At 37.9% G+C, this 25,916-nt stretch overlaps 1 protein-coding gene across 4 annotated transcripts in view; it reads left to right on the forward strand.

Annotated features, from left to right (window-relative positions):
* Positions 1–24,344, forward strand: part of MMP7 (matrix metallopeptidase 7) — a 37,456-nt gene extending 13,112 nt beyond the window's left edge. For 2 of the 4 annotated variants that reach the window (XM_060018044.1, XM_060018042.1), the window contains exons 3-7: positions 12,377–12,603; positions 12,689–12,837; positions 14,389–14,517; positions 21,802–21,963; positions 24,135–24,344. In XM_060018044.1, the coding sequence (XP_059874027.1) occupies positions 12,377–12,603; positions 12,689–12,837; positions 14,389–14,517; positions 21,802–21,963; positions 24,135–24,163 (696 nt within the window). In that variant the 3' untranslated portion in view covers positions 24,164–24,344. Of the gene's footprint in view, positions 1–8,417; positions 8,999–9,748; positions 9,866–12,376; positions 12,604–12,688; positions 12,838–14,388; positions 14,518–21,801; positions 21,964–24,134 lie in introns of those variants that run through there. The other 2 variants (XM_060018045.1, XM_060018041.1) reach the window with 2 other exon arrangements.
* The last annotated feature ends 1,572 nt before the right edge of the window (positions 24,345–25,916 follow it).

Raw genomic sequence — 25,916 nt, forward strand, 5'->3', positions numbered from 1 at the left:
AGATAGCATTATCCTTTGTTTCCAGGATGTAGAAATGACCAATTTTGCTACTAATGTTGCTTTAAAAAGTGTTTTGATTTAAGAAGTCTTTAGTTTCTCTGAGTAGTATAACTTTGTGAGAGCTTCCTTCAGACATAAGTAATTTGGGGTTCTTTTCCACTGCACACATTTATTAAAAGGGGTTTTCACTGCTTTCATGTCTACCAGTTGTGAATGAGGTTCCTGTTTGGCTGCACTGTTTCCAGCATTTGTTAGTTGTGTATGTGAGAGAGTCAGGCAGGGAAGGAGGATTAGATATAAGGGTTTAAAATATAGTACTGTATTTATGTTTATCAAAATTTTCATTTTGCCTCTATTTTTTCATGGGAAATCTTCTAAATTACTCTTCATTATAATTAGTTATAGGTTCTTAGTAGTCTTATGTCTTAGTTCTTACTTTAATCTAGCTTTATAGTTTTCTTTCTATAATAGAGACCTTTGAATTTTGCAAGCTTTGTTATCATTTGTCACTTAGTTATATATTATAATAGAAATGATATATAACTAGGCTATAATATATAATTTTCTTTACTTATACATGTTCTATTCCTTGACCTTTATTTTGTGTTCTATTCCTTGATAACTATTTGGATTCTGTGACTTCTTTTTGATCTTGATTCTTTTAATGATTTTAAATGATACTTGTTACCTTCTAAAATCTGTGTTCCTCTTTGATACATTAAAGAAAATCTTATGCCCTTAGAAAACACACACACACAATAAAAAGTCCCAATAACTGTTTTGTCTCTAAAACAATCCAGTTGTTTTCAATGTCAATCAAAATATGGGAGAAGAGGGGACAGAGTAGAGTAAATATTCCCAGAGTGATTGATTGCCGTGGCAGTTATAGATACAATTTGAAGTAAATTATTAGCTTCTCCCTCTTTTTTTAAGACCACAAAAAGCAATATAGACATGAATATGAATTACTTCTACAAAGTGTAGGTCATGTAATCTGATGTAGCTGAGGAGCTAAGTTTTTGTTTTACCAGTAGGCATAGAGTCCCCCTAGAAAAATAACTGCCTTTGTTGAGAAAAATACCTTGATGAGCTGTTTGGTAATAGAAAGGGAGTGCTTGCATGATAAGGATTACTAATGGGTCCCCAATTAAAAACAATAATAAAGCAAAAGTTTAGGGTTGGAAACCAGTAGAAATAGAAAAAGCCCAGCAGCAGGGCAGGAGGCAGATCTAGATAGTGACGGTTTTTTTTTTTTAGAACAGGGAAGCTTATCACTAAATTTTAAATTATCTATGGTACCGTGCTGGGTAAGGAGAATTACTTTCTCCTTCCCTTACCCCTTACTCTTCAGTCAAATCTGTTACACAAAACTGCTGCTTGCAAGTCCATCTGGAGGAGGTCAAGCACACAACGTTATATCCTACTTCAGGGTTGGGCTGAGACAAGGACAATCGCTTCCCTTCCTTCCTGAGGTATAACTTGTAAAAATTGGCACTGATGGAAAAAATGTCTAGCTCCATTCAGAAGTTTCCCTGCCCTTCCTCTTGCAAGCAAGGGAGGTGGGCTTGGTTACGCACAGTCTAGATCATTGCAGGTTATGGTTTGAGAGGAAAGAAAGGGATAGACAGAAAGGAAGAGTAAATGGTTTTGTTTTCACTTTCTCCCTTTGGTGGTAGAGGAAGGAATCTTCAAGAAGAATGGAACCTAAGCAGAGACTGTGGTCACTCAGCTCATCCTGTCTTTCACTTTCTTCTCACTTCCCTTCCCTCTGTGTGCTACTTCTTCCTCCTGTTTCCCAATTCTAGAGCTTTCCATCAGCTGATGCATGGGGCTGCAGGTTGAGGGGGGCGCTGCAATGAGAGGCAACATTGTTGCAGCAGCTCACACTCCACTCAGAACAGGCTTAAATGTCACTTTGTTCGGTCGCCTCTCACCCAGATGGAATGGGAGGGCTGTATGTATCATCAGCTGCATCCATTAAGGTATTTCACTGCCTTCCTTTCCTCTGTATAAACCCATCTTCTCCTGAATGTGAACTGTTTCCATGCATTTAAAAATTAAATTTGTGTCACTAGTCCTAACATCTGACTTACTCTATTTCAATCTTTGTGCCTTTTTCTTCTTTGTGCCTTTCTGGTTTTTTGCTCATATTCTCCACCCAAAAATTTTATTGATAAATACCACAAATGCTTTTCTTGTTTAAAAAGTAAGTAACATCTATGATAAGATTTCTTTGGTTACTGTAATACACCACATTGTAATATTTAAAGTAGTTACTTCCTTGTGTCTCAGAAGACATTGGCATTATCAGCATCAGTAAAACTTCTAGAACAAAACTATTTAAACCTCCTGTTTTTCTTTTATACTTAATCTGATCACCATGCTATGTTTATAGAGGTGAAAGAAAAAGGGCATTACAATATATAAAACCCCTAACCTATAACGGCAATGACAACAATACTAGCTAGCATTTATAGAACTCTTACCACACCATGCTCCATAAATACTGCTATGTCCTTTATACACTTAATCCTCTCATTTAATTGCCAACACAATCCAAAGAAAAAGGTACTATCTCCATTTTTAGATAAGGAATCTGAAGCACAGAGAGGTTAAGTACTTTGTCACTATGACACAAAAGGAAACTGACTCCTTTAACATGAAAACAAGTTCAGTCAGTGTGATCAGAACACCAAAGCAGAAAATCACAGTACAGCAGGGGAAAATTAAAGGTATAAAAAGGAAAACTATCAAAAATAAAGCATGAAGTTCAGTGACCTAAATATAAGAGCTAAAACCATAAAACTCTTAGAAGAAAACATAGGCATAAATAATCATGACTTTGGACTTCATGGTAGATTCTTAGATACAACACCGAAAGCATGAACAACCAAAGAAAAAATAGATAAATTGGACTTCATCAAAACTAGGAACTTTGTACATCAAAGTACATTATCAAAAGAGTGAAAAGATGACCTACAGAAAGGGAGAAAATACTTGCAAATCATATATCTGATAAGGGCTTAGCAACCAGAATATATAAGGAATTCTTACAACTCAACAGCAAAATGACAAACAACCCAATTTCTTAAAATGGGTAGAAGACTTGAATAGACATTTATCCAAAGATTTACAAATGGATAACAAGCACATGAAAAGATGCTCAACATGAGTCACTACTCACTAGAAATACAAATTAAAACCATAATGAGATACTACTTCACACCTACTAGGATGGTTATAATTTTAAAAAATTTAACACAACATAACAAATGTTGATAAGAACATGTAGAAATAGAAATCCTCATACATTGCTGGTGGGAATTTAAAATAGTATAGCCTCGGAAGGACCTTCAAGAAGGCAGAGGCTTAAGACGTGGAGATCACCTTCCTTCCCACAAATGCATCAAAAATACATCTACATGTGAAACAACTCCTACAGAACACCTACTGAACGCTGGCAGAAGACCTCAGACTTCCCAAAAGGCAAGAAACTACCCATGTACCTGGGTAGGGCAAAAGAAAAAAGCAAAAATAGAGACAAAAGAATAGGGATGGGACCTGCACTTCTGGGATGGAGATGTGAAGGAGGAAAAGTTTCCACACACTAGGAAGCCCCCTCACTGGTGGAGATGGGGGGTGGGCAGAGTGGGGGGAAGCTTTGGAGCCACAGAGGAGAGCGCAGCAATAGGGGTGCAGAGGACAAAGCAGAGGGATTCCCGCACAGAGGGTCAGTGCCGACCAGCACTCACCAGCCCGAGAGGCTTGTCTGCTCACCTGCCAGGGTGGGTGGGGGCTGGGAGCTGAGGCTCTGGCTTCGGAGGTCAGATCCCAGGGAGAGGACTGGGGTTGGCTGCATGAACACAGCCTGAAGGGGACTAGTGCGCCACAGCTAGCCGAGAGGGAGTCCGGGAAAAATTCTGGACCTGCCTAAGAGGCAAGAGACCATTGTTTCAGGGTGCGCGAAGAGAGGAGATTCAGAGCACCGCCTAAATGAGTTTCAGAGGCAGGCGCGAGCCATGGCTATCAGCGTGGACACCAGAGACTGGCAAAAAATGCTAACGCTGCTGCTGCAGCCACCAAGAAGCCTGTGTGCGAGCACAGGTCACTATCCACACCTCCCCTCCCGTGAGCCTGTGCAGCCCGCCACTGCCAGGGTCCCGTGATCCAGGCACCACTTCCCCGGGAGAACACACAGCATGCCTCAGGCTGTTGCAACTTCATGCAGGCCTCTGCCGCCGCAGGCTCACCCCGCATTCGGTACCCTTCCCTCCACCTGGCCTGAGTGAGCCAGAGCCCCCGAATCAGCTGCTACTTTAACCTCACCCTCTCTGGGCGGGGAACAGACACCCTCAGGTGACCTACACACAGAGGTGGGGCCAAATCCAAAGCTGAACCCCAGGAGCTGTGCAAACAGAGAAGAGAAAGGGAAATTTCTCCGTGTAGCCTCAGGAGAAGCAGATTATATTTCCACAAGCAACTTGATGTATCCTGCATCTGTGGAATACCTCAATAGACAATGAATCATCCCCAAATTGAGGCAGTGGACTTTGGGAGAAAATGTAGACTTGGGGTTTGCTGACTGCAACTGATTTGTTTCCGGTTTTATGTTTATCTTAATTTAGTATTTAAAACTTATTATCATTGGTAGATTTGTTTACTGGTTTGGTTGCTGTCTTCTTTTTATTTTTTTTATTACTTTTTAATTTTAATAGTATTTTTAAATTTTTTACCTTAATAACTTTATTTTCTTTCTTTATTTTTATTCTCCCTTTTCTTCTGAACTGTGTGGCTGACAGGGACTTGGTGCTCCAGCCGGGTGTCAAGCCTGAGCCTCAGAGTTAGAAGAGCAGAGTTCAGGACATTGGATCACCAGACACCTCCTGGCCCCACATAATATCAATCAGTAACACCTCTCTCAGAGATATATGTCTCAATGCTAAGACCCAGCTCCACTCCAACCAGAAAGCTCCAGTGCTGGACACCCCATGACAAACAACTAACAAGACAGGAACACAACCCCACCAATTAGCAGAGAGGCTGCCTAAAATCATAACAAGTGCACAGACACCCCAAAAGACACCACCAGACTTGGTCCTGCCTACCAGAAAGACAAGTTCCAGCCTCATCCCCCAGAACACAGGCGCTAGTCCCCTCCACCAGGAAGCCTACACAACGCACTGAACAAAACTTAGCCACTGGGGGCAGACACCAAAAACAATGGGAACTATGAACCTGAAGCCTGTGACAAGGAAACCCCAAACACAGTAAGTTAAGCAAAATGAGAAGACAGAAATACACAGCAGATGAAGGAGCAAGGTAAAAACACACCAGACCAAACAAATGAAGAGGAACTAGGCAATCTACCTGAAAATGAATTCAGAGTAATGATAGTAAAGATGATACAAAACCTTGGAAATAGAATGGAAAAATACAAGAAATGTTTAACAAGGACCTAGAAGAACTAAAGAGCAAACAAACTATGATAAACAACACAATAAGTGAAATTAAAAATTCTCTAGAAGGAATCAATAGCAGAATAACTGAGGCAGAAGAACAGACAAGTGACTTGGAAGATAAAATACTGGAAATAACTACCACAGACCAGAATAAAGAAAAAAAGAATGAAAAGAATAGAGGACAGTCTCAGAGACCTCTGAGACAACATTAAACACGCCAACATTCTAATTATAGGAGTCCCCAGAGGAAGAGAAAAAGAAAGAGTCTGAGAAACTATTTGAAGAGATTACAGTTGAAAACTTCCCTAATATGAGAAAGGAAATAGTCAAGTTCAGGAAGTGCAGAGAGTCCCATACAACATAAATCCAAGGAGAAACACACCAAGACACATATTAATCAAACTATCAAAAATTAAATACAAAGAAAAAAATTAAAAGCAGCAAGGGAAAAGCAGCAAATAACACACAAGGGAATCCCCATAAGGTTAACAGCTGATCTTTCAGCAGAAACTCTGCAAGCCAGAAGGGACTGGCAGGACATATTTAAAGTGATGAAAGGGAAAAACCTACAACCAAGATTAGTCTACCCAGCAAGGATCTCCTTCAGATTCGACAGAGAAATTAAAATCTTTACAAACAAGTAAAAGCTAAGAGAATTCAGCACCACTAAACCAGCTTTACAACAAGTGCAAAAGGAACTTCTCTAGGCAGGAAATACAAGAGAAGGAAAAGACCTACAAAAACAAACCCAAAACAGTTATGAAAATGGTAATAGGAACACACATATCAATAATTACCTTAAATGTAAATAGATTAAATGCTCCAACCAAAAGACAGAGGCTTGCTGAATGGATACAAAAACAAGATCCATATATATGCTGTCTACAAGAGACCCACTTGAGACCTAGTGACACATACAGACTGAAAGTGAGAGGATGGAAAAAGATATTCTATGCAAATTGAGATCAAAAGAAAGCTGGAGTAGCAATTCTCATATCAGACAAAAAAGACTTTAAAATAAAGACTATTACAAGAGACAAAGAAGGACACTACATAATGATCAAGGGATCAATCCAAGAAGAATATATACCAATTGTAAATATTTATGCACCCAACATAGGAGCACCTCAATACATAAGGCAATTGCTAACAGCCATAAAAGGGGAAATCAACAGTAACACAATCATAGTAGGGGACTTTAACACCCCACTTTCACCAATGGACAGATCAACAAAAATGAAAATAAATAAGGAAACACAAGCTTTAAATGACACATTAAACAAGATAGACTTAATTGATATTTATAAGACATCCCATCCAAAACCAACAGAATACACTTTCTTCTCAAGTGCTCATGGAACATTCTCCAGGATAGATCATATCTTGGGTCACAAATCAAGCCTTGGTAAATTTAAGAAAATTGAAATCGTATCAAGTATCTTTTCCGACCACAACACTATGAGACTAGATATCAGTTACAGGAAAATAAATTGTAAAAAACACAAAAAACATAGAGGCTAAACAATATGCTACTAAATAACCAAGAGATCACTGAAGAAATCAAAGAGGAAATCAAAAAATACTTAGAAACATATGACAATGAAAACACGATGACCCAAAACCTATGGGATGCAGCAAAAGCAGTTCTAGGAGGGAAGTTTATAGCAAGAAAATCCTAACTCAAGAAATAAGAAAAATCTGAAATAAAAAACCTAACCTTACACCTAAAGCTATTAGAGATAAAAGAAGAAAAAATCCCCAAAGTTAGCAGAAGGAAAGAAATCATAAAAATCAGATCAGAAATAAATGAAAAAGCAATGAAGGAAACAATAGCAAAGATCAATAAAACTAAAAGCTAGTCTTTGAGAAAATAAGCAAAATTGATAAACCATTAGCCAGACTCATCAAGAAAAAAAGGGAAAAGACTCAAATCAACAGAATTAGAAATGAAGAGGAGAAGTAACAACTGACACTGCAGAAATACAAAAGATCATGAGAGATTACTACAAGCAACTATATGCCAATACAATGGACAACCTGGAAGAAATGGACAAATTCTTAGAAAAGCACAACCTTCCAAGACTGAACCAGGAAGAAATAGAAAATATAAACAGACCAATCACAAGCACTGATATTGAAATTATGATTAAAAACCTTCCAACAAACAAAAGCCCAGGACCAGATGGTTTCACAGGGAAATTCTATCAAACATTTAAAGAAGAGCTAACACCTATCCTTCTCAAACTCTTCCAAAATATAGCAGAGGGAGGAACACTCCCAAACACACTCTAAGAGGCCACCAGCACCCTGATACCAAAACCAGACAAAGATGTCACAAAAAAAGAAAACTACAGGCCAATATCACTGATGAACATAGATGCAAAAATCCTCAACAAAATACTAGCAAACAGAATCCAACAGCACATTAAAAGGATCATACACCATGATCGAGTGGATTTTATCCCAGGAATGCAAGGATTCTTCACTATATGCAAATAAATTAATGTGATAAACCATATTAACAAATTGAAGGAGAAAAACCATATGATCATCTCAATAGATGCAGAAAAAGCTTTTGGCAAAATTCAACACCCATTTATGACAAAAACTCTCCAGAAAGTAGGCATAGAGGGAACTTACGTCAACATAATAAAGGCCATATAAGACAAACCCACAGCCAACATCGTTCTCAATGGTGAAAAACTCAAACCATCTCCACTAAGATCAGGAACAAGACAAGGTTGCCCACTCTCACCACTTATTCAACATAGTTTTGGAAGTTTTAGCCACAGCAATCAGAGAATAAAAAGAAATAAAAGGAATCCAAATCGGAAAAGAAGTGAAACTGTCACTGTTTGCAGATGACATAATACTATACATAGAGAATCCTAAAGATGCTAACAGAAAACTACTAGAGCTAATCAATGAATTTGGTAAAGTAGCAGGATACAAAGTTAATGCACAGAAATCTCTTGCATTCCTATACACTAATTATGAAAAATCTGAAAGAGAAATTAAGGAAACACTTCCATTTACTGCTGCAACAAAAAGAATAAAATACCTGGAATAAACCTACCTAAGGAGGCCAAAGACCTCTATTATATTTTTCAGTTCCAGCATATTTGGGGAGTTTCCCATGACTTATTATAGTAAAAAAGCCGCGTGCTCTCTCAAGAAATGTGTATTCTATATAATGACAAAATGAATAGGTAGTGTGATATGACACAAAAAGCACTGGACTGGGAGTCAGGACTACTATTAACTGGCTGTGTGAGCCTTGGAGAAATAAGTGAACCTGTTGTCTTGGCTTCAGTTTCATCTTCAGGAAAATTGAAGTAAATGGACTAGAATCTCTAGGTCATGGGTCTTTAATTGCTATATGTAGCATAACCATTATGTGTGCTGAGGACCAAACTAGCCCAAGTGGTGGCTGGTCAGCAGCCAGTGTCAGGGTGATTGGAAGAGAAAGAGTGGAGAAAGTGATTTCCAAGTTGAAGGCCAGCTTTGGAGAAACCTGCAACTACAGAATGTGAAGCATGGTAAGTATGGTAGATGAACAGGCAAGCCCATGCCTGAAGTTTTTTTTTGTTTAATATTTTTTCATGTAATTCAAGAGGAATTCAAGTGATGTTGACCACTAAGAAAAGAAATAATCTGATTAAAGGGAGACTTGAAGAGGGAATTCTCAGGGCTCCACTAATGTACCTGGAAGGTGAGGGAGTGGAGCACAGGCTTTACGATGGCCACCGACCCAATCACAGCAGAGCATTTCCACTTGCCACTCCTCCCATCATTCCCCTCTATGACTTTGGAGACTGTTACAAAATGTTTGCTTAATAGTGATTTGAGTATTTGTATCTTTTACGTACTTTTCCATGCATTTCAAATTTTTTAAAAATTATGTTAAGATAAAATATGTCCTGAATAATGCTCCCCAAATTTTTAAACTGAGAAGACATGTCTAAGTAGCAATTTGATTCTGGCAAATAAAGTGTGTTAAATTTAAAATTTCATGGGTCAAATTTATACAGAAGACAGGTGGGAGAAAAATCCTTTGAAAAACAAACACATTGTGTGCTTCCTGCCAATAAAAACATAATACTTCCTCATTGTCATTAATAAAAGATAATACTTTCAAAGTTCTGTAGACACTAAAAAGAAAGAAAACACTCAAATGCGTCACCTATTTCCACATTCAAGTCTGAGAAGCTATATAAATTTCTCCAGCCTGTGGCAAAAAACACCAAACCAACCGTAAGTCCGAGAGCAATCATCTCTGGACAGCAGCTATGCAGCTGGCCGTGCTGACCGTGCTGTACGCTGTGAGTGTGCTGCCTGGCACCCTGGCCCTGCCGCTTCCCCAGAAGGCAGGAGGCATGAGTGAGCTGCCGTGGGAACAGGCTCAGGTATGTCACTGGCCCACTCACCTGGGCCTCCACAGGCTCACCATCAGCATTAGGAAGTATGTTTTTCAATTTTAATAATTTTTCTGATTATATAGGTAATATATGTTTTAATCAAGTAGCTGTTAAGAGCAAGCTTTGGAGCCTTCCCAAAGTGGATTCAAGTTCCATCTCCTCCACTCAACTGTGTAGATGAACACAGGAATGTTATTAAACTTCTCTGAGCTTCAGTTTTCTAATTTGGAAGTTGGATAATATAATGATATCAACCAAATGGGGGTGTTGTGAAGCACTTTACAGAGTACCTGAGACATATTCAATAAACTGAAGTCCTTATTGCTACTATTATTTATTGTAACTTGAAATTTTTCTCATAATGAGCAAAGTGTTGCCTCTTAAGATGAGGACTGCTTGTGATGGAGAGACTTGAAAAGAAAAAATGAGGGTATAAGTTGCAGTCCTCCCACTGACAAGCCAATGATGATGGGCAAGGCATGAACTTCTGACTTTGTTTTCTCATATATCTAATAGAGACAATAATACTGTGTTTTATACCTCACAGGATTATTCTAGAGCATAAAGGAAGTGGTAACAATACCAATTATCATGTATGTAACAATTGCAGATTATAAAGTACTTCATATATATTGTGTCATTGAATCCTTAGCTCTATCCTGGGAAAAAGAAGAAACGAAAGTAAGGTTAATTCACATACTTACTAACTGTAGAGATAAGAATCAAGGACAAGTTCTGGTTCAAAAATCATGTTCTTTCCAATATACTACTTAATAAGTAGTCTAATAAGTGTAAGTAATTATTACCTGGTAAAATAATGGGACATCTACTCCTAAGTATTGTTTATAAATTTAAGCCTTAAGCATAAGAAAAGTTGTGTTTTATTTCACACTAACTTTGACTTTTTAAAAGTCCATCTAATACATTGGACTGAACCATATGAAATCAGTGATATTTGACAGGTTTTTTTTTCTCCAAAGGAGCAATTTCATATGGGTCCACCTAATGGACTCTGCAGAAGGAGTACACTTGCAAGAGTATTGAGTCCCTTTACCCATGGTGCACGTTGCCAATAAACCAGAGGGAGGTTCTCTAGGTTTAAAGGAAGGCAGGAAAATTCATCTTAAGGATGCAGAGAGATTTCTTACAAAGGGTGTCTTTGTAAAGCCTGTAGCTCTGGAAGGGAAAAAAATGAGGTATTTGTTTTCAAATCAGGGATTAATTGCTAATTGTCATGGGTGAACAATAAGTGTTTGTTGTATTGAATGAAATACAGTCGTTGGTAACAGGAAGACAGAGCACAATATTGCTAAGTTTACTTATATAAAGTGCATACTCCTAAGCGGTTCTCAGACAAGTAAACATTACCACCTACTCCAAATTAGATTGCAAATGAGTGAGCCAATGTTTAAATCATTTCAAAGATATTATCACACATTATATAACACTATACATTTTTCTGATGAAATGGGCTTTGGAATCAGAACACAAGTTCAAATACCAGCCCCTTTGGTTACTCATGGGGTGACCTCGTGCAACTTATTTCACTCTCCTGAGCCATGATTCTTCAAATGTGAAATAGGAAAATAATGCCATACCTTACTTCACAGGGTGGTTATGAGGTTTAAATGAGATAAGTAATGTAAAGCTCCTGTTATAGTCCCTGGCACTACTAAGTGCTTAATAAAAGTCCTTTGCTGCTGTTGTTATTTCATTCACTTTCTATTTTTTCCTATTTAGGCTGCTGGACTGCCATCCTCATACCCATTCACTAGTGTCCTTTAAGAAATTCCCAGGGACCCAATTGCCCATGGAATACACCTGAGAGACCTGCTTTATCCTGCAGTCTCACAAAGAGGGTTTTATTAAGGAGTTAGCCATGGAAAGAGCACTGGCCTGGCAGTCAAGAAACTCAGAGCCAGTTCTGCTACTAACTTAACATGTGACCCCAGGGCAAATCATTTAGTTACTAAGAGTTCTGATTTCTTCACCTGGAGAATATGTATATAAAACAAAATAATGTCATAATAACCTTTCCCAGGACTAAAATATTAAGACCTTTAACCTCAGCTGGGATCTGATCTCCAGAGAATTTTAGAAAGAGCTGGGTGACTTTGGATCTCCCCATAGGGTCTCTGATGCCAAGGGGAAGTCTCAGCTGTGCCCCTTGAGGGCACACTGGGCACTCTTCCTGATTGGCTATTACAAACAAGTCTATGTTTTATAAAGTATACAGTGTGTTTCTCTTCAAAACGTTTAATGGGATAAAAGAAAAATGGAGGGACTCTTTTGCTCATGAAATGAAATGGCAGTGCTTCATCATCAATATTAAGTTTTCTTTTCATTAATGCACTCTTGTTTTACTTGTTTACTATGTAAGTATTCTGCCTTCACACTACTATTTGGGTCCACAGGAGTCAGAAGCAAAGATGTGCAGACTTCTGAGCTAAAAGAAGACAATAAACAAGAATTATAGATCAATTACTCTCTTTCCAATAGGACTATCTGAAAAGATTTTATCCATCTGATTCAAAAATAAGGGACCCCAATAGTTTAGAAGTCAAACTCAAGCAGATGCAAAAATTTTTTCGCCTGCCTATAACTGGAACATTAAGCTCCCACATTATAGAAATCATGCGGAAGCCCAGATGTGGAGTGCCAGATGTTGCAGAATATTCCCTATTCCCAGATCGCCCAAAATGGACTTCCAAAGTGGTCACCTACAGGTTAGTTTTGCTTTGGCTCATTTTAGCAAAAACAGTAAAGCCTATTTCCTAAAAGGTCAAACATTGTTTTCTTGTTTTCTACCAGGATCGTGTCATATACTCGAGACTTACCACATGTCATAGTGAATCAATTAGTGGCAAAGGCCTTCAACGTGTGGAGCAAAGAGATCCCACTGAGCTTCAAGAGAGTTAGCTGGGGAATTGCTGATATCATGATTGGCTTTGCAAGAGGAGGTAAGGAAGATTCCTGCAGGCTGATCCTGTGTGCTATTTTGCTTGTTATTTATATCAGTGCCCTCCTCTTTCTGGGATTTAAAAATCTTTAAAGAGATATAGATAGATGATAGATGATAGATAGATAGATAGATCATCTCATTAAAGATCAATGTTCTTACACTTTTTCTAGTCCATTAACTTCGAGCCACTTTTTTTTTTTTTTTTTTTTTGCGGTATGCGGGCCTCTCACTGTTGTGGCCTCTCCCGTTGCGGAGCACAGGCTCCGGACGCGCAGGCTCAGCGGCCATGGCTCACGGGCCCAGCCGCTCTGCGGAATGTGGGATCTTCCCGGACCGGGGCACGAACCCGTGTCCCCTGCATCGGCAGGCGGACTCTCAACCACTGCGCCACCAGGGAAGCCCTCGAGCCACTTTTTACAGCAGAAGATGGCAAACTATGGCCCATGAGCCAAATCTGTAAATAGTTATTAGAACACAGCCATGGTCCTTCAATTACCTATTGTCTATGAGTGCTTTGGGGCTACAATGGCAGACTTTAGCAATTCCGACAGAGGTCTTCAAGTCCACAAATCTGGTCCTTCACAGAAAATGTTTGCCAACCTCTGTTTTGTAACATGAATCATGATATACATATATATTTATGGGACAGTTTAAAATATATCTAACTAACATCAACATTAAACCAAAAGAAGAGGTTACAACTTCCAAAGGCCTTAAGTGGTCTCCAAGAAGTGAACAGTCCCTGTGGCTTATTGCCAACACCCTTCATGTAGTAAAAAGTAGAAAATAGAGAACTTTCATATTAAAGGGCTTAAGGAGATATAACCCATATACATGAACTGCTATTAATTGCTGGTGTTTCATGGTGCAAATTTAGAGGAAAATGTTGGTCTTTTTGGCCTGCTTTAATGTTAAACTTCCTGGGTGCTGTGAATTTAGCCGAAATTTGAGCTTCAACCACAATATTAACAAGACTGAAGAAAACCTTACAGAAAAGCACTGATCATGGCACTCCATGTTTTTCAAGAACTGGATAAACTGGATATGGCCTGACACCAATTTGAAAATAAATGTCTCTGCATCACAAATAAAAGCACTATCAAAATCTATTTTAAGACACCTTGAGCACAGTTCTTCAAGGGACTGTCTACTACATCCGCAAAGAAAAAGCTGGGTTTTTAAGAAAACGTATATTAAATGGTATGCAGTTATCTGCTGAATCCAGTACTCAAACTCATTGTGCACTCTGCCACCATCCAGCTAAGGAAAATGATCAAACATAACACTTAGATGCCACCATAAGTAGGATGTGAATGTATTTAAAGTCCATATCAGTAAGCTTTCAATATGTGGTGGTTATCAGGGATGAGCAGTGGTTCTGTGAAAGAAAAAGTCCCTGTGACAAATAAACACCCAAACCACCCTGTGTATGCAGCTGACTGCTTGGGGCTAATCTTTCTAACCTCAATAATCATGTACTATAAACTAAAAGATGAAATGACTGGAGATAAATTCAGTCACTAAAGGCAATTACCACTTTTTCTTTCAGCTCACGGGGACCCCGACCCATTTGATGGGCCAGGAAACACACTGGCTCATGCCTTTCCACCTGGGCCAGGCCTGGGAGGAGATGCTCACTTTGATGAGGATGAATGCTGGACTGATGCTAGCAGTATAGGTACAGCATCCCAAATCTCTTCCACTACATATCCTTTTTAAAATCCTGAACTTTTTATACTTAACTATCTTTAATTTGACAATTGAAAGCAATTAATAATAGTTATTGAGCACTTGCTAACTGCCACCTCTGTGCTTTAAATGCATTATTGCATTTAATATGCTCATAATGCTCCATATATAGAAGATAGATACTCAGGCTACAGAGTCAAAAAATGTTGGGTTCAATTTGCTTTACCTCTACCAATTACTCACTTTGTGTCTTTGGGCAAGTTATTTAACTTCTCTGAGCCTCAGTTTCCTTATCTATGAAATGGGACTATAAATAATTCCTACCTCACAGGATTGCTGTTGGAATTAAATGAGATAATGCTTATGCAGTGCTTAGCACAGTGCTTGGTATATATTAATAATTCAATAAATTATAGCCCTTCTATATATATCCCCAAAATAAGTTTTTTAATTGAAGGTGAAAGAGGAGCAGAGACTATGATATTTGAGAAGTATATACAGTTCTGATATTATTCACTGTTTTTCAGAAAGAACCCACACCATAACCCAGCCTATCATATTCATCACTTTACAAAGTAGAAGATCATAGACAAAACAGAAAACTAATGAAGAGAAGCTCTAGATAAATAACCCTAACTGGAGACAATGCTTTTTTTTTTTTTTTAACATCTTTATTGGAGTATAATTGCTTTACAATGGTGTGTTAGTTTCTGCTTTATAACAAAGTGAATCAGTTATACATATACATATGTCCCCATATCTCTCCCTTCTTGCGTCTCCCTCCTTCCCACCCTCCCTATCCCACCCCACTAGGTGGTCACAAAGCATCAAGCTGATCTCCCTGTGCTATGGGGCTGCTTCCCACTAGCTAGCTATTTTACGTTTGGGAGTGTATATATGTCCATGCCACTCTCTCACTTTGTCACAGTTTACCCTTCTCCCTCCCCATATCCTCAAGTCCATTCTCTAGTAGGTCTGTGTCTTTATCCCTGTCTTACCCCTAGGTTCTTCATGACATTTTTTTTTCTTAAATTCCATATATATGTGTTAGCATACGGTATTTGTATTTCTCTTTCTGACTTACTTCACTCTGTATGACAGACTCTAGGTCCATCCACCTCATTACAAATAGCTCAATTTCGTTTCTTTTTATGGCTAATATTCCATTGTATATACGTGCCACATCTTCTTTATCCATTCATCCGATGATGGACACTTAGGTTGTTTCCATCTTCGGGCTATTGTAAATAGAGCTGCAATGAACATTTTGGTACATGACTCTTTTTGAATTATGGTTTTCTCAGGGTATATGCCCAGTAGTGGGATTGCTGGGTCATATGGTAGTTCTATTTGTAGTTTTTTAAGGAACCTCCATACTGTTCTCCATAGTGGCTGAACCAATTCACATTCCCACCAGCAGTGCAAGAGTGTTCCCTTTCTTCCACACCCTCTCCAGCATTTATTGTTTCCAGATTTTTTGTTGATGGCCATTCTGACTGGTGTGAGATGATATCTCATTGTAGTTTCGATTTGCGTTTCTCTAATGATTAATGATGTTGAGCATTCTTTCATGTGTTTGTTGGCAGTCTGTATATCTTCTTTGGAGAAATGTCGATTTAGGTCTTCTGCCCATTTTTGGTTTGGGTTGTTTGTTTTTTTGTTATTGAGCTGCATGAGCTGCTTGTAAATTTTGGAGATTAATCCTTTGTCAGTTGCTTCATTTGCAAATATTTTCTCCCATTCTGAGGGTTGTCTTTTGGTCTTGTTTATGGTTTCCTTTGCTGTGCAAAAGCTTTGAAGTTTCATTAGGTCCCATTTGTTTATTTTTGTTTTTATTTCCATTTCTCTAGGAGGTGGGTCAAAAAGGATCTTGCTGTGATTTATGTCATAGAGTGTTCTGCCTATGTTTTCCTCTAAGAGCTTGATAGTTTCTGGCCTTACATTTAGGTCTTTAATCCATTTTGAGCTTATTTTTGTGTATGGTGTTAGGGAGTGACCTAATCTCATACTTTTACATGTACCTGTCCAGTTTTCCCAGCACCACTTATTGAAGAGGCTGTCCTTTCTCCACTGTACATTTTTTAAAAAGTGGCTACTGGTTACTGGCCCTGAAAGTGAAATGAGTACTCGTGTTTGGCAATGGGAATTCACCACTACAGTGATGCCTTGCCATGAAAATCTAACCTATGTAAAATTATGACACTGCTTCTGTTTCACATCTTGCATACCTTTTTCATTCTTCCTTCTTCCCACTCAAGGTAAGCTAAAGACAGCTTCCTTCAATCTAATACACCACAATTGGAACTCTGGCCACTCAAACACATTCACACCTTCCCCCTTATTTGCAAAGCCTTTCTATGAGTCTGAGGGAGAGAGAGCACATACATAATACACTTTAACAAATCAAAAGCAAATCCCAGCATCGCCTGGAGTTCCTGCCTTATGGTCGTGCTTTCTCAAAGCCAACTTTCTCTCTCCTGCTATTCAAAGTCACTATCATTTATTGAATAGCCATTATTATTTTCCAGATATTGGGAAACTCATTATGACAAATCGACAAGGTAGGAATTACTATCTCCATTTAACAGATGAGGAACTGAGACTCAGAAATACCCATTAATTTGTCCAAAGTTGTCCAGCTAGTAAGTAGCAGAGCTGGGTTTCAAAACCAGGTCTTTATACAATACTTAGATGCCTTTGCTTTCCTCTACTGAATACTGCTATCTGAGTGATTACATAAGAAGCAAATAGGCAGAAATACATTATATTAAAAAAAAGTGATGAGATTAAAGCACTACTATTCTTTTTTTTAAAACTTTATTGAAGTATAGTTGATTTAGTGTTGTGTTAATTTCTGCTGTACTGCAAAGTCATTCAGTTATACACATATTCTTTTTCATATACTTTTCCATTATGGTTTATCACAGGATATTGAATAGAGTTCCCTGTGCTTTACAGTAGGAACTTGTTGTTTATCCATTCTATATATAATGGTTTGCATCTGCTAATCCCAAACTCCCAATCCTTCCCTCCCACACCCCCACTTGGCAACCATGAGTCTGCTCTCAATGTCTGTGAGTCTGTTTTTGTTTCATAGATATGTTCATTTGTGTCATATTTTAGATTCCACATATAAGTGATGTCAGATGGCATTTGTCTTTTTCTTATTTCACTTAGTATGATATCTCAGGTCCATCCATGTTGCTGCTAATGGCATTATTTCATTATTTTCTATGGCTGAGTAGTATTCCATCATATAAATGTACCACATCTGCATTTTTTAACATCTTTATTGGAGTATAATTGCTTTACAGTGGTGTGCTAGTTTCTGCTGCATAACAAAGTGAATCAGCTATACGTATACATATAACACCATAACTCCTCCTTCTTGCGTCTCCCTCCTACCCTACCGATCTCACCCCTCTAGGTGGTTAAAAAGCACCAAGCTGATCTCCCTGTTCTGTGTGGCTGCTTTCCAATAGCTCTCTATTTTACATTTGGTAGGGTATATATGTCCATGCCACTCTCTCACTTCATCCCAGCTTACCCTTGCCCCTCCCCATGTCCTCAAGTCCATTCTCTATGTCTGCATCTTTATTCCTGTCCTACTCTGAGGTTCTTCAGAACCCTTTTTTTTTTTTAAGATTCCATATATATGTGTTAGCATACGGTACTTGTTTTTCTCTTTCTGACTTATTTCATTCTGTATGACAGAATGTAGGTCCATCCACCTCGCTACAAATAACTCAATTTCGTTTCTTTTTATGGCTGAGTAATATTCCATTGTATATAAGTGCCACATCTTTTTACCTATTCATCTGTCGGTGGACACTTAGGTTGCTTCCTGGCTACTGTAAATAGTGCTGCAATGAATATTGGGTACATGGCTCTTTTTGAATTATGGCTGTCTCTGGGTATATGCCCAGCAGTGGGATTGCTGAGTCGTATGCTAGTTCTATTTTTAGTTGTTTAAGGAACCTCCATAGTGGCTGTACCAATTTACATTCCCACCAACAGTGCAAGAGGGTTCCCTTTTCTCCTCACTCCCCCCCTGCATTTATTGCTTCTAGATATTTTGATGATGGCCATTCTGACTGGTGTGAGGTGATACCTCATTGTAGTTTTGATTTGCATTTCTCTAATGATTAGTGATGTTGAACATCCTTTCATGTGTTTGTTGGCAATCTGTATATCTTGTTTAGAGAAATGTCTTTTTAGGTCTTCTGCCCATTTTTGGACTGGGTTGTTTGATTTTTTGATATTGAACTGCATGAGCTGCTTGTATATTTTGGAGATTAATCTTTTGTCAGTTGCTTCATTTGCAAATATTTTCTCCCATTCTGAGGGTTGCCTTTTGGTCTTGTTTATGGTTTCCTTTGCTGTGTGTGCAAAAGTTTTTAAGTTTCATTAGGTCCCATTTGTTTATTTTTGTTTTTATTTCCATTTCTCTAGGAGGTGGGTCAAAAAGGATCTTGCTGTGATTTATGTCATAGAGTGTTCTGCCTATGTTTTCCTCTAAGAGTTTTATAGTTTCTGGCCTTACATTTAGGTCTTTAATCCATTTGGAGTTTATTTTTGTGTATGGTGTTATGGAGTGTTCTAATTTCATTCTTTTACATGTAGTTGTCCAGTTTTCCCAGCACCACTTATTGAAGAGGCTGTCTTTTCTCCATTGTATATTCTTACCTCCTTTGTCAAAGATAAGGTGACCATAGGTGCATGGGTTTATCTCTGGGCTTTCTATCCTGTCCCATTGGTCTATATTTCTGTTTTTGTGTCAGTACCATACTGTCTTGATTACTGTAGCTTTGTACTGTAGTCTGAAGTCAGGGAGCCTGATTTCTCCAGCTCCATTTTTCTTTCTCAATATTGCTTTGGCTATTCAGGGTCTTTTGTGCTTCTGTACAAATGTGAAATTATTTGTTCTAGTTCTGTGAAAAATGCTGTTGGTAATTTGATAGGGATTGCATTGAATCTGTAGATTGCTTTTGGTAGTATAGTCATTTTCACAATATTGATTCTTCCAATCCAAGAACATGGTATATCCCTCCATCTGCTTGTATCCTCTTTCATTTCTTTCATAAGAGTCCTATAGTTTTATGCATACAGGTCTTTTGTCTCCTCAGGTAGGTTTATTCCTAGATACTTTATTCTTTTTGTTGCAGCGGTAAATGGGAGTGTTTCCTCTATTTCTCTTTCAGATTTTTCGTCATTAGCATATAGGAATGCAAGAGATTTCTGTGCATTAATTTTGTATCTTGCTACTCTACCACATTCATTGATTAGCATTAGTAGTTTTCTGGTAGCATCGTTAGGATTCTCTATGTATAGTATTATGTCATCTGCAAACAGTGACAGCTTTACTTCTTCTTTTCTGATTTGGATTCTTCTTATTTCTTTTTCTTCTCTGATTGCTGTGGCTAAAACTTCCAAAACTATGTTGAATAATAGTGGTGAGGGTGGGCAACCTTATCTTCTTCCTCATCTTAGTGTAAATGGGTTCAGTTTTTCACCACTGAGAATGATGTTGGCTGTGGGTTTGTCATATATGGCCTTTATTATGTTGACACAAGTTCCCTCTATGACTACTTTCTGGAGGGTTTTTATCATAAATGGGTGTTGAATTTTGTCAAAAGATTTTTCTGCATCTATTGAGATGATCATATGGTTTTTATTCTTCAGTTTGTTAATATGGTGTATCTCACTGACTGATTTGAGTATATTGAAGAATCCTTGCATTCCTGGGCTAAACCCCACTCGATCATGGTGTATGATCCTTTTAATGTGCTGTTGGATTCTGTTTGCTAGTATTTTGTTGAGGATTTTTGCACCTATGTTCATCAGTGATATTGGCTTGTAGTTTTCTTTTTTTGTGACATCTTTGTCTGGTTTTGGTATCAGGGTGATGGTGGCCTCTTAGAATGAGTTTGTGAGTGTTCCTGCCTCTGCTATATTTTGGAAGAGTTTGAGAAGGATAGGTGTTAGCTCTTCTTTAAATGTTTGATAGACTTTGCCTTTGAAGCCATCTGGTCCTGAGCTTTTGTTTGTTGGAAGGTTTTTAATCATAATTTCAATATCAGTGCTTGTGATTGGTCTGTTTATATTTTCTATTTCTTCCTGGTTCAGTCTCATAAGGTTGTGCTTTTCTAAGAATTTGTCCATTTCTTCCAGGTTGTCCATTGTATTGGCATATAGTTGCTTGTAGTAATCTCTCATGATCTTTTGTATTTCTGCAGTGTCAGTTGTTACTTCTCCTGTTTCATTTCTAATTCTGTTGATTTGAGTCTTCCCTTTTGTCTTGATGAGTCTGGCTCATGGTTTATCAATTTTGTTTATCTCTGAAAAATCCAGCTTTTATTTTTATTGATCTTTGCTATTGTTTCCTTCATTTCTTTTTCATTTATTTCTGATCTGATTTTTATGATTTCTTTCCTTCTGCTGACTTTCGGGGTTTTTTTTTGTTCTTTCTTTCTCTAATTGCTTTAGGTGTAAGGTTAGGTTGTTGATTTGAGATGTTTCTTGTTTCTTGAGGTAGGATTGTATTGCTATAAACTTCCCTCTTAGAACTGCTTTTGCTGCATCCCATAGGTTTTGGGTCATCGTGTTTTCATTTTCATATGTTTCTAGGTATTTTACTTATTTCCTCTTTTATTTCTTCAGTGATCTCTTGGTTATTTAGTAGTGTATTTTTTAGCCTCCATGTGTTTGTATTTTTTACAGATTTTTTCCTGTAATTGATATCTAGTCTCATAATGTTGTGGTTGGAAAAGATACTTGATATGATTTCAATTTTCTTAAATTTACCAAGGCTTGATTTGTGACCCAAGATATGATCTATCCTAGAGAATGTTCCAGGAGCACTTGAGAAGAAAGTGTATTCTGGTTTTTTTGGATGGAATGTCCTATAAATATCAATTAAGTACATCTTGTTTAATGTATCATTTAAAGCTTGTGTTTCCTTATTTATTTTCATTTTGGATGATCTGTCCATTGGTGAAAGTGAGTTGTTTAAGTCCCCTACTATGACTGTGTTACTGTTGATTTCCCCTTTCATGGCTGTTAGCACTTGCCTTATGTATTGAGGAAAGAACTACTATTCTGATTCCTCTTCTAAACCTTCCGCCCTTGTGAAGGCCTGGAAACAAATAAGCTAACTATGGAGAATTTAAACGGTTAGGTATTTTATAGTTATTTTATTTTTATTATTATCTATTTTGATTTTATTATATATATAGTTATTTTTTACAGTTACTGTATGTCTCTTTTGTTGCAGGAGTTAATTTCCTGTATACTGCAACTCATGAACTTGGCCATTCCTTGGGTCTGGATCATTCATCTGATCCTAATGCTGTGATGTATCCAACTTATGGAGAAGGCGATTACAAGAATTTCAAACTTTCACAGGATGATATCAATGGAATTCAGAAATTATATGGTAATATTTATGATTTCCATATTTCCAATGTCTCCTTGAGACATTGCCTCCTTTGGGTAGGCTTGAATGAGAAAGACTGGGAAATAGGTATTTACTTGGAAAAACACACTGGAACTTTTATATCTAAAAGCCTATTGAGGGGAGAAATTTGAGACATTAGATACTTGAAATTTAATCATGCTATTTTATACTATGAGGATATTGATTTTAAGTTTTAAGTAATATAGTATCATTTGGTGAAATCATGAAAATGATGCTCTCAAACGTTTTTTATAAGTTGCCACTCACTCTTCTTTCTTGCTTGGTTCAAATATTTAGGGAGCCTCCCCCATAGGGACGGACAGAGGAACATAACACCTTCCCCCGTAGCTTCCTGCTCCCAAGGGTTTGGCCCTAGGTGCTTAAAAGTTACCCAATTTTTCCTGCCTGTATATATGCATAGGGAAATGGGTTAACCATAGACAGTGACTTCTTATTATTGCTGGTCATGATGGGTATGAATATACCATGTCCCAATCTACACTTTTTTGTTTTAATCAAGTTTCAAATTCAATTTAAAAGAATAAACTGATTTGTATTTGCTTGATCAAGTCAAAAAGAGTAATGTGAGAAAGGAATCAAAGGACAAGGATAAAAAGCCATGTCTCTAGATAAAGATGAGAATAGTAAGAGTCAAAGAAGCTAAATAAATCGTCCAAGGACAAGAAGCTGCTGAATTCTTGAACGAAGATTCCAAGCCAGGGCTGCATGATTTCACATTCTTTCTACTTCATATTTCAGCCTATCACTACTTAGTATGCTTCTAAAAGCAATTTGGAAAAGAAAATACATACAGAATGATATCTTTAAGTACACAGATATAATTAAACCTTTCCGGCAAATTACCAGGATGATAAGAATATTCGGCAAAAAGATAACATAAGAGTCTCTGAATGTTTAGAAGAGCAATGAAAGTGCTTCCACATAATAAATAATGTAATGTCCTCAGGGGGAAATTACTCCTGTAGGATAATGGATTTAAGCTATCCGTTGAACCTATAACTTACTATCAATCAGCATCTCCCAAACTGTGTTCCCAGAACACTGATCCTACCAGACAATTCCCCAAAAAAAGATGCTTTGGAGAAACAAGTTCAAAAACCACTACCTACTGTATTTAAAGTGCAGAGGATGTTAAAAATGATCTAACAAACTGTCATTTAACTCAGTGCTTCCCAAATTATAATCCTTTTTGTGGCACACCCATTGAGCCCTCTCAGAATAGCATTTCAGAGAACACGTTTTGGAAAATACCATTAACTGTACCACAAAGTTCTGACTTAAGGAGCTACTGCTGTCCAAAAAAGTTCACGAAACACTGACAATTGTTGGTAAAGTCAACACCAACAAAACAGAAAATAGTACCTCCCCTTATATATAAAACTATGGAACTTACAGAATACTCTATGGCATGTATAACTATCTTTGAACCTTAAGAAAATTAGAAAGGGCCTGAAAAACGTTCTTCGGCAGACTGATTAGATTTAACATAAAGAAGATGGATTAGTGCATTAAATCCTTAAGTATTAGACAGTGAAGTGCCTCTAGTCAAAGTTGGAAAGAGGTAGCTTCTGGACAAATGAAAGTAAGATTTAATTACATAGGTTTTTAATGTAGGTAGTTTATTAATACAATAAGTGATGTGAGCAGAAAATATAAATTCAAAAGAATGTGGTTAAACTCATGGATATAAAATTCCCAACGTTCCTTTCAGAATAGTAAAAATAATAGCTAAAATGCATCAAGTTTTTATAGTGTACCAGGCATTTCATGTGCAATAGCTTATTTAATTCAACAATCCAATGAGTTGTTACTGTCCTCATTTTACAGGCTGGTAATCTAACATGAAGAGAAGCTAAGTAATAACTTACACAAGATCACATGGCTGGTAAAATGACAGAGTGAAAAGACAGGGTGCAAAGATATCTGACCACCCAGGGACTACACTCCATACAGTGTTGCCTTTTTAGCCTTTGGAGGTTGTTCTTCAGAACTGTTGTCCCAGGCACAGAAACTGGGCTGGGTGAATGATGGACTGTACATACTGTGACATTTCTTGTGTTTTTATAGTCTTAGGATTTTTTAATATGTTTTATACGTTGTCAGAATGTTCTTATTTTGTCTCTTCACAGGAAAGAGAAATGATTCAAGAAAAAATTAGAAACTTCAGGGAGAACACACATTCATTCATTGGATTCTATATAGTTGTTCCCAACCAGAATTAAAGAACACTGTTGCTGCACTCCATTTACCCCTTGCTGCCTCCATCCTTGTATTGTGGTTGGTTTTCGTACATCTCTCTCCCCCTCATCTATGACTCTCCTCAAGCAACATGCACTTGGTGGATGTCAATAAATGTTAAATACATAGATAAATAAAATTTTTATTCCATGGTAAAATAATTTCTATTTGGAAATACTGTTTCTGTGGCAAGAGAAGATATGCTAAGACTAAGACCAGAAAAAAGAATTAAATAACCCCACCACATTATTTTGGGACTTCAGCTGCACCTCACCCTATCACTAGTTGGGTAAGGTATAGTATAGTATAGTATAGTATAGTGCAGTACAGTACAGTATAGTATAAACCAAGATAGTATAACCCAAAGGTACCTTAAGTTCCTCTCATCCTTTGGTCCAATCTCTCACTCTGAGTATTCTGGGAAGTCCAAATCTTCCCACAAAATGTGTGTGAATTCCCAGGGATTTACATTCTCATAGTCCCTTCTGGCACCAAGTTCCTGCCCCTGAACTGACTTCATGGCATCTCTCCGACCACAGCTGCTCTGTGTTCCCTTTCCTCTGCCCCATCACAACCCAAATATCAATCTCACTCTCTTCTCTTTTACTTTCTCCAAACCAGTCCTACAAGGCTTTTGTCAGATTGTTGACACTGCTGAAGATTTGCATCAACGGTGAGATTTTACACTGCACAAGGACAACGAAATTGAACTAAACTCAAATTAGATATTATCCTCACCCTTCAAATCCTTTACCCATCCCAGCATCAGGAATTTCCCACTGGCCACCTACCTCTGCAGGTTCCAACCTCCTACCACATCTCTCCCTAATCCTCAAATCTCTAAACCCCAGTCCTTCTGACTTCCCTCAGACACTCATTTCCTGAGGTTCAAGTAGCTCTCCCTCTCCATGTACAGAGACTCGCTACTGTATTTCTGTGGTAAAAACACTCTCTATGCGGGGCTTAATCCTTTAGCAGGACACAGAGCTGGCAAAGGCTTTTCCATTTCAGCCGTTCCTCCTCCATACTCCCTGCACCCATGCATGGTTTTCTCTACAAATAGAGGGATAAATAATTGTAATTTACTTTCTTACTGATACAAATTATGCCACACATAAGCACCCTGAAAAGATGTATTCATTTTTTAAAATTTCATTTAAGGATTTTTTTTCGCCCAAAATGGATCAATAATCCAAAACTCAGAAATACCACCAAAACCATTAAAGGAGCCATTCCAGGGACAGACAAAATGAGGGGGGGAATCTACAACCTAGGCAAAATGAGTTATATATTCAAAGACTCTCTTAAAACATAAGGGAATAGGTCTATAATAAAAATAAAAAGGAAGAAGTCATTAAATTTAAGCTCCTCACTTTGTAGATGACAAAACAGACCAAGAGAGGTTAAATTTTGCAGTAAACAAATGTGTCCTGTGATTAAAGCATTTTGTTTGTTTGTTTGCCTGTTTGCATTTTGGTTTGGGCAGCAGAAGGCAATATCTATCTTGTAGCTGAAGTGGATATTGTTTTTACCTGCCCAGCATCCCTCCACCCTACTTTTTGGGACAGGGACAGTCTTTCCCCTTTGTATATTACCTTAGTGAGACATACTTGAGTATGCCACATGCTGCCAGGGCTGAGAAGGGAGTACAGGACCCAAGTTTGGCCTATCAG

This window comes from Delphinus delphis, chromosome 8 (assembly GCF_949987515.2).
Source record: "Delphinus delphis chromosome 8, mDelDel1.2, whole genome shotgun sequence".
In the NCBI taxonomy this organism is placed as follows: Eukaryota; Metazoa; Chordata; class Mammalia; order Artiodactyla; family Delphinidae; genus Delphinus; species Delphinus delphis.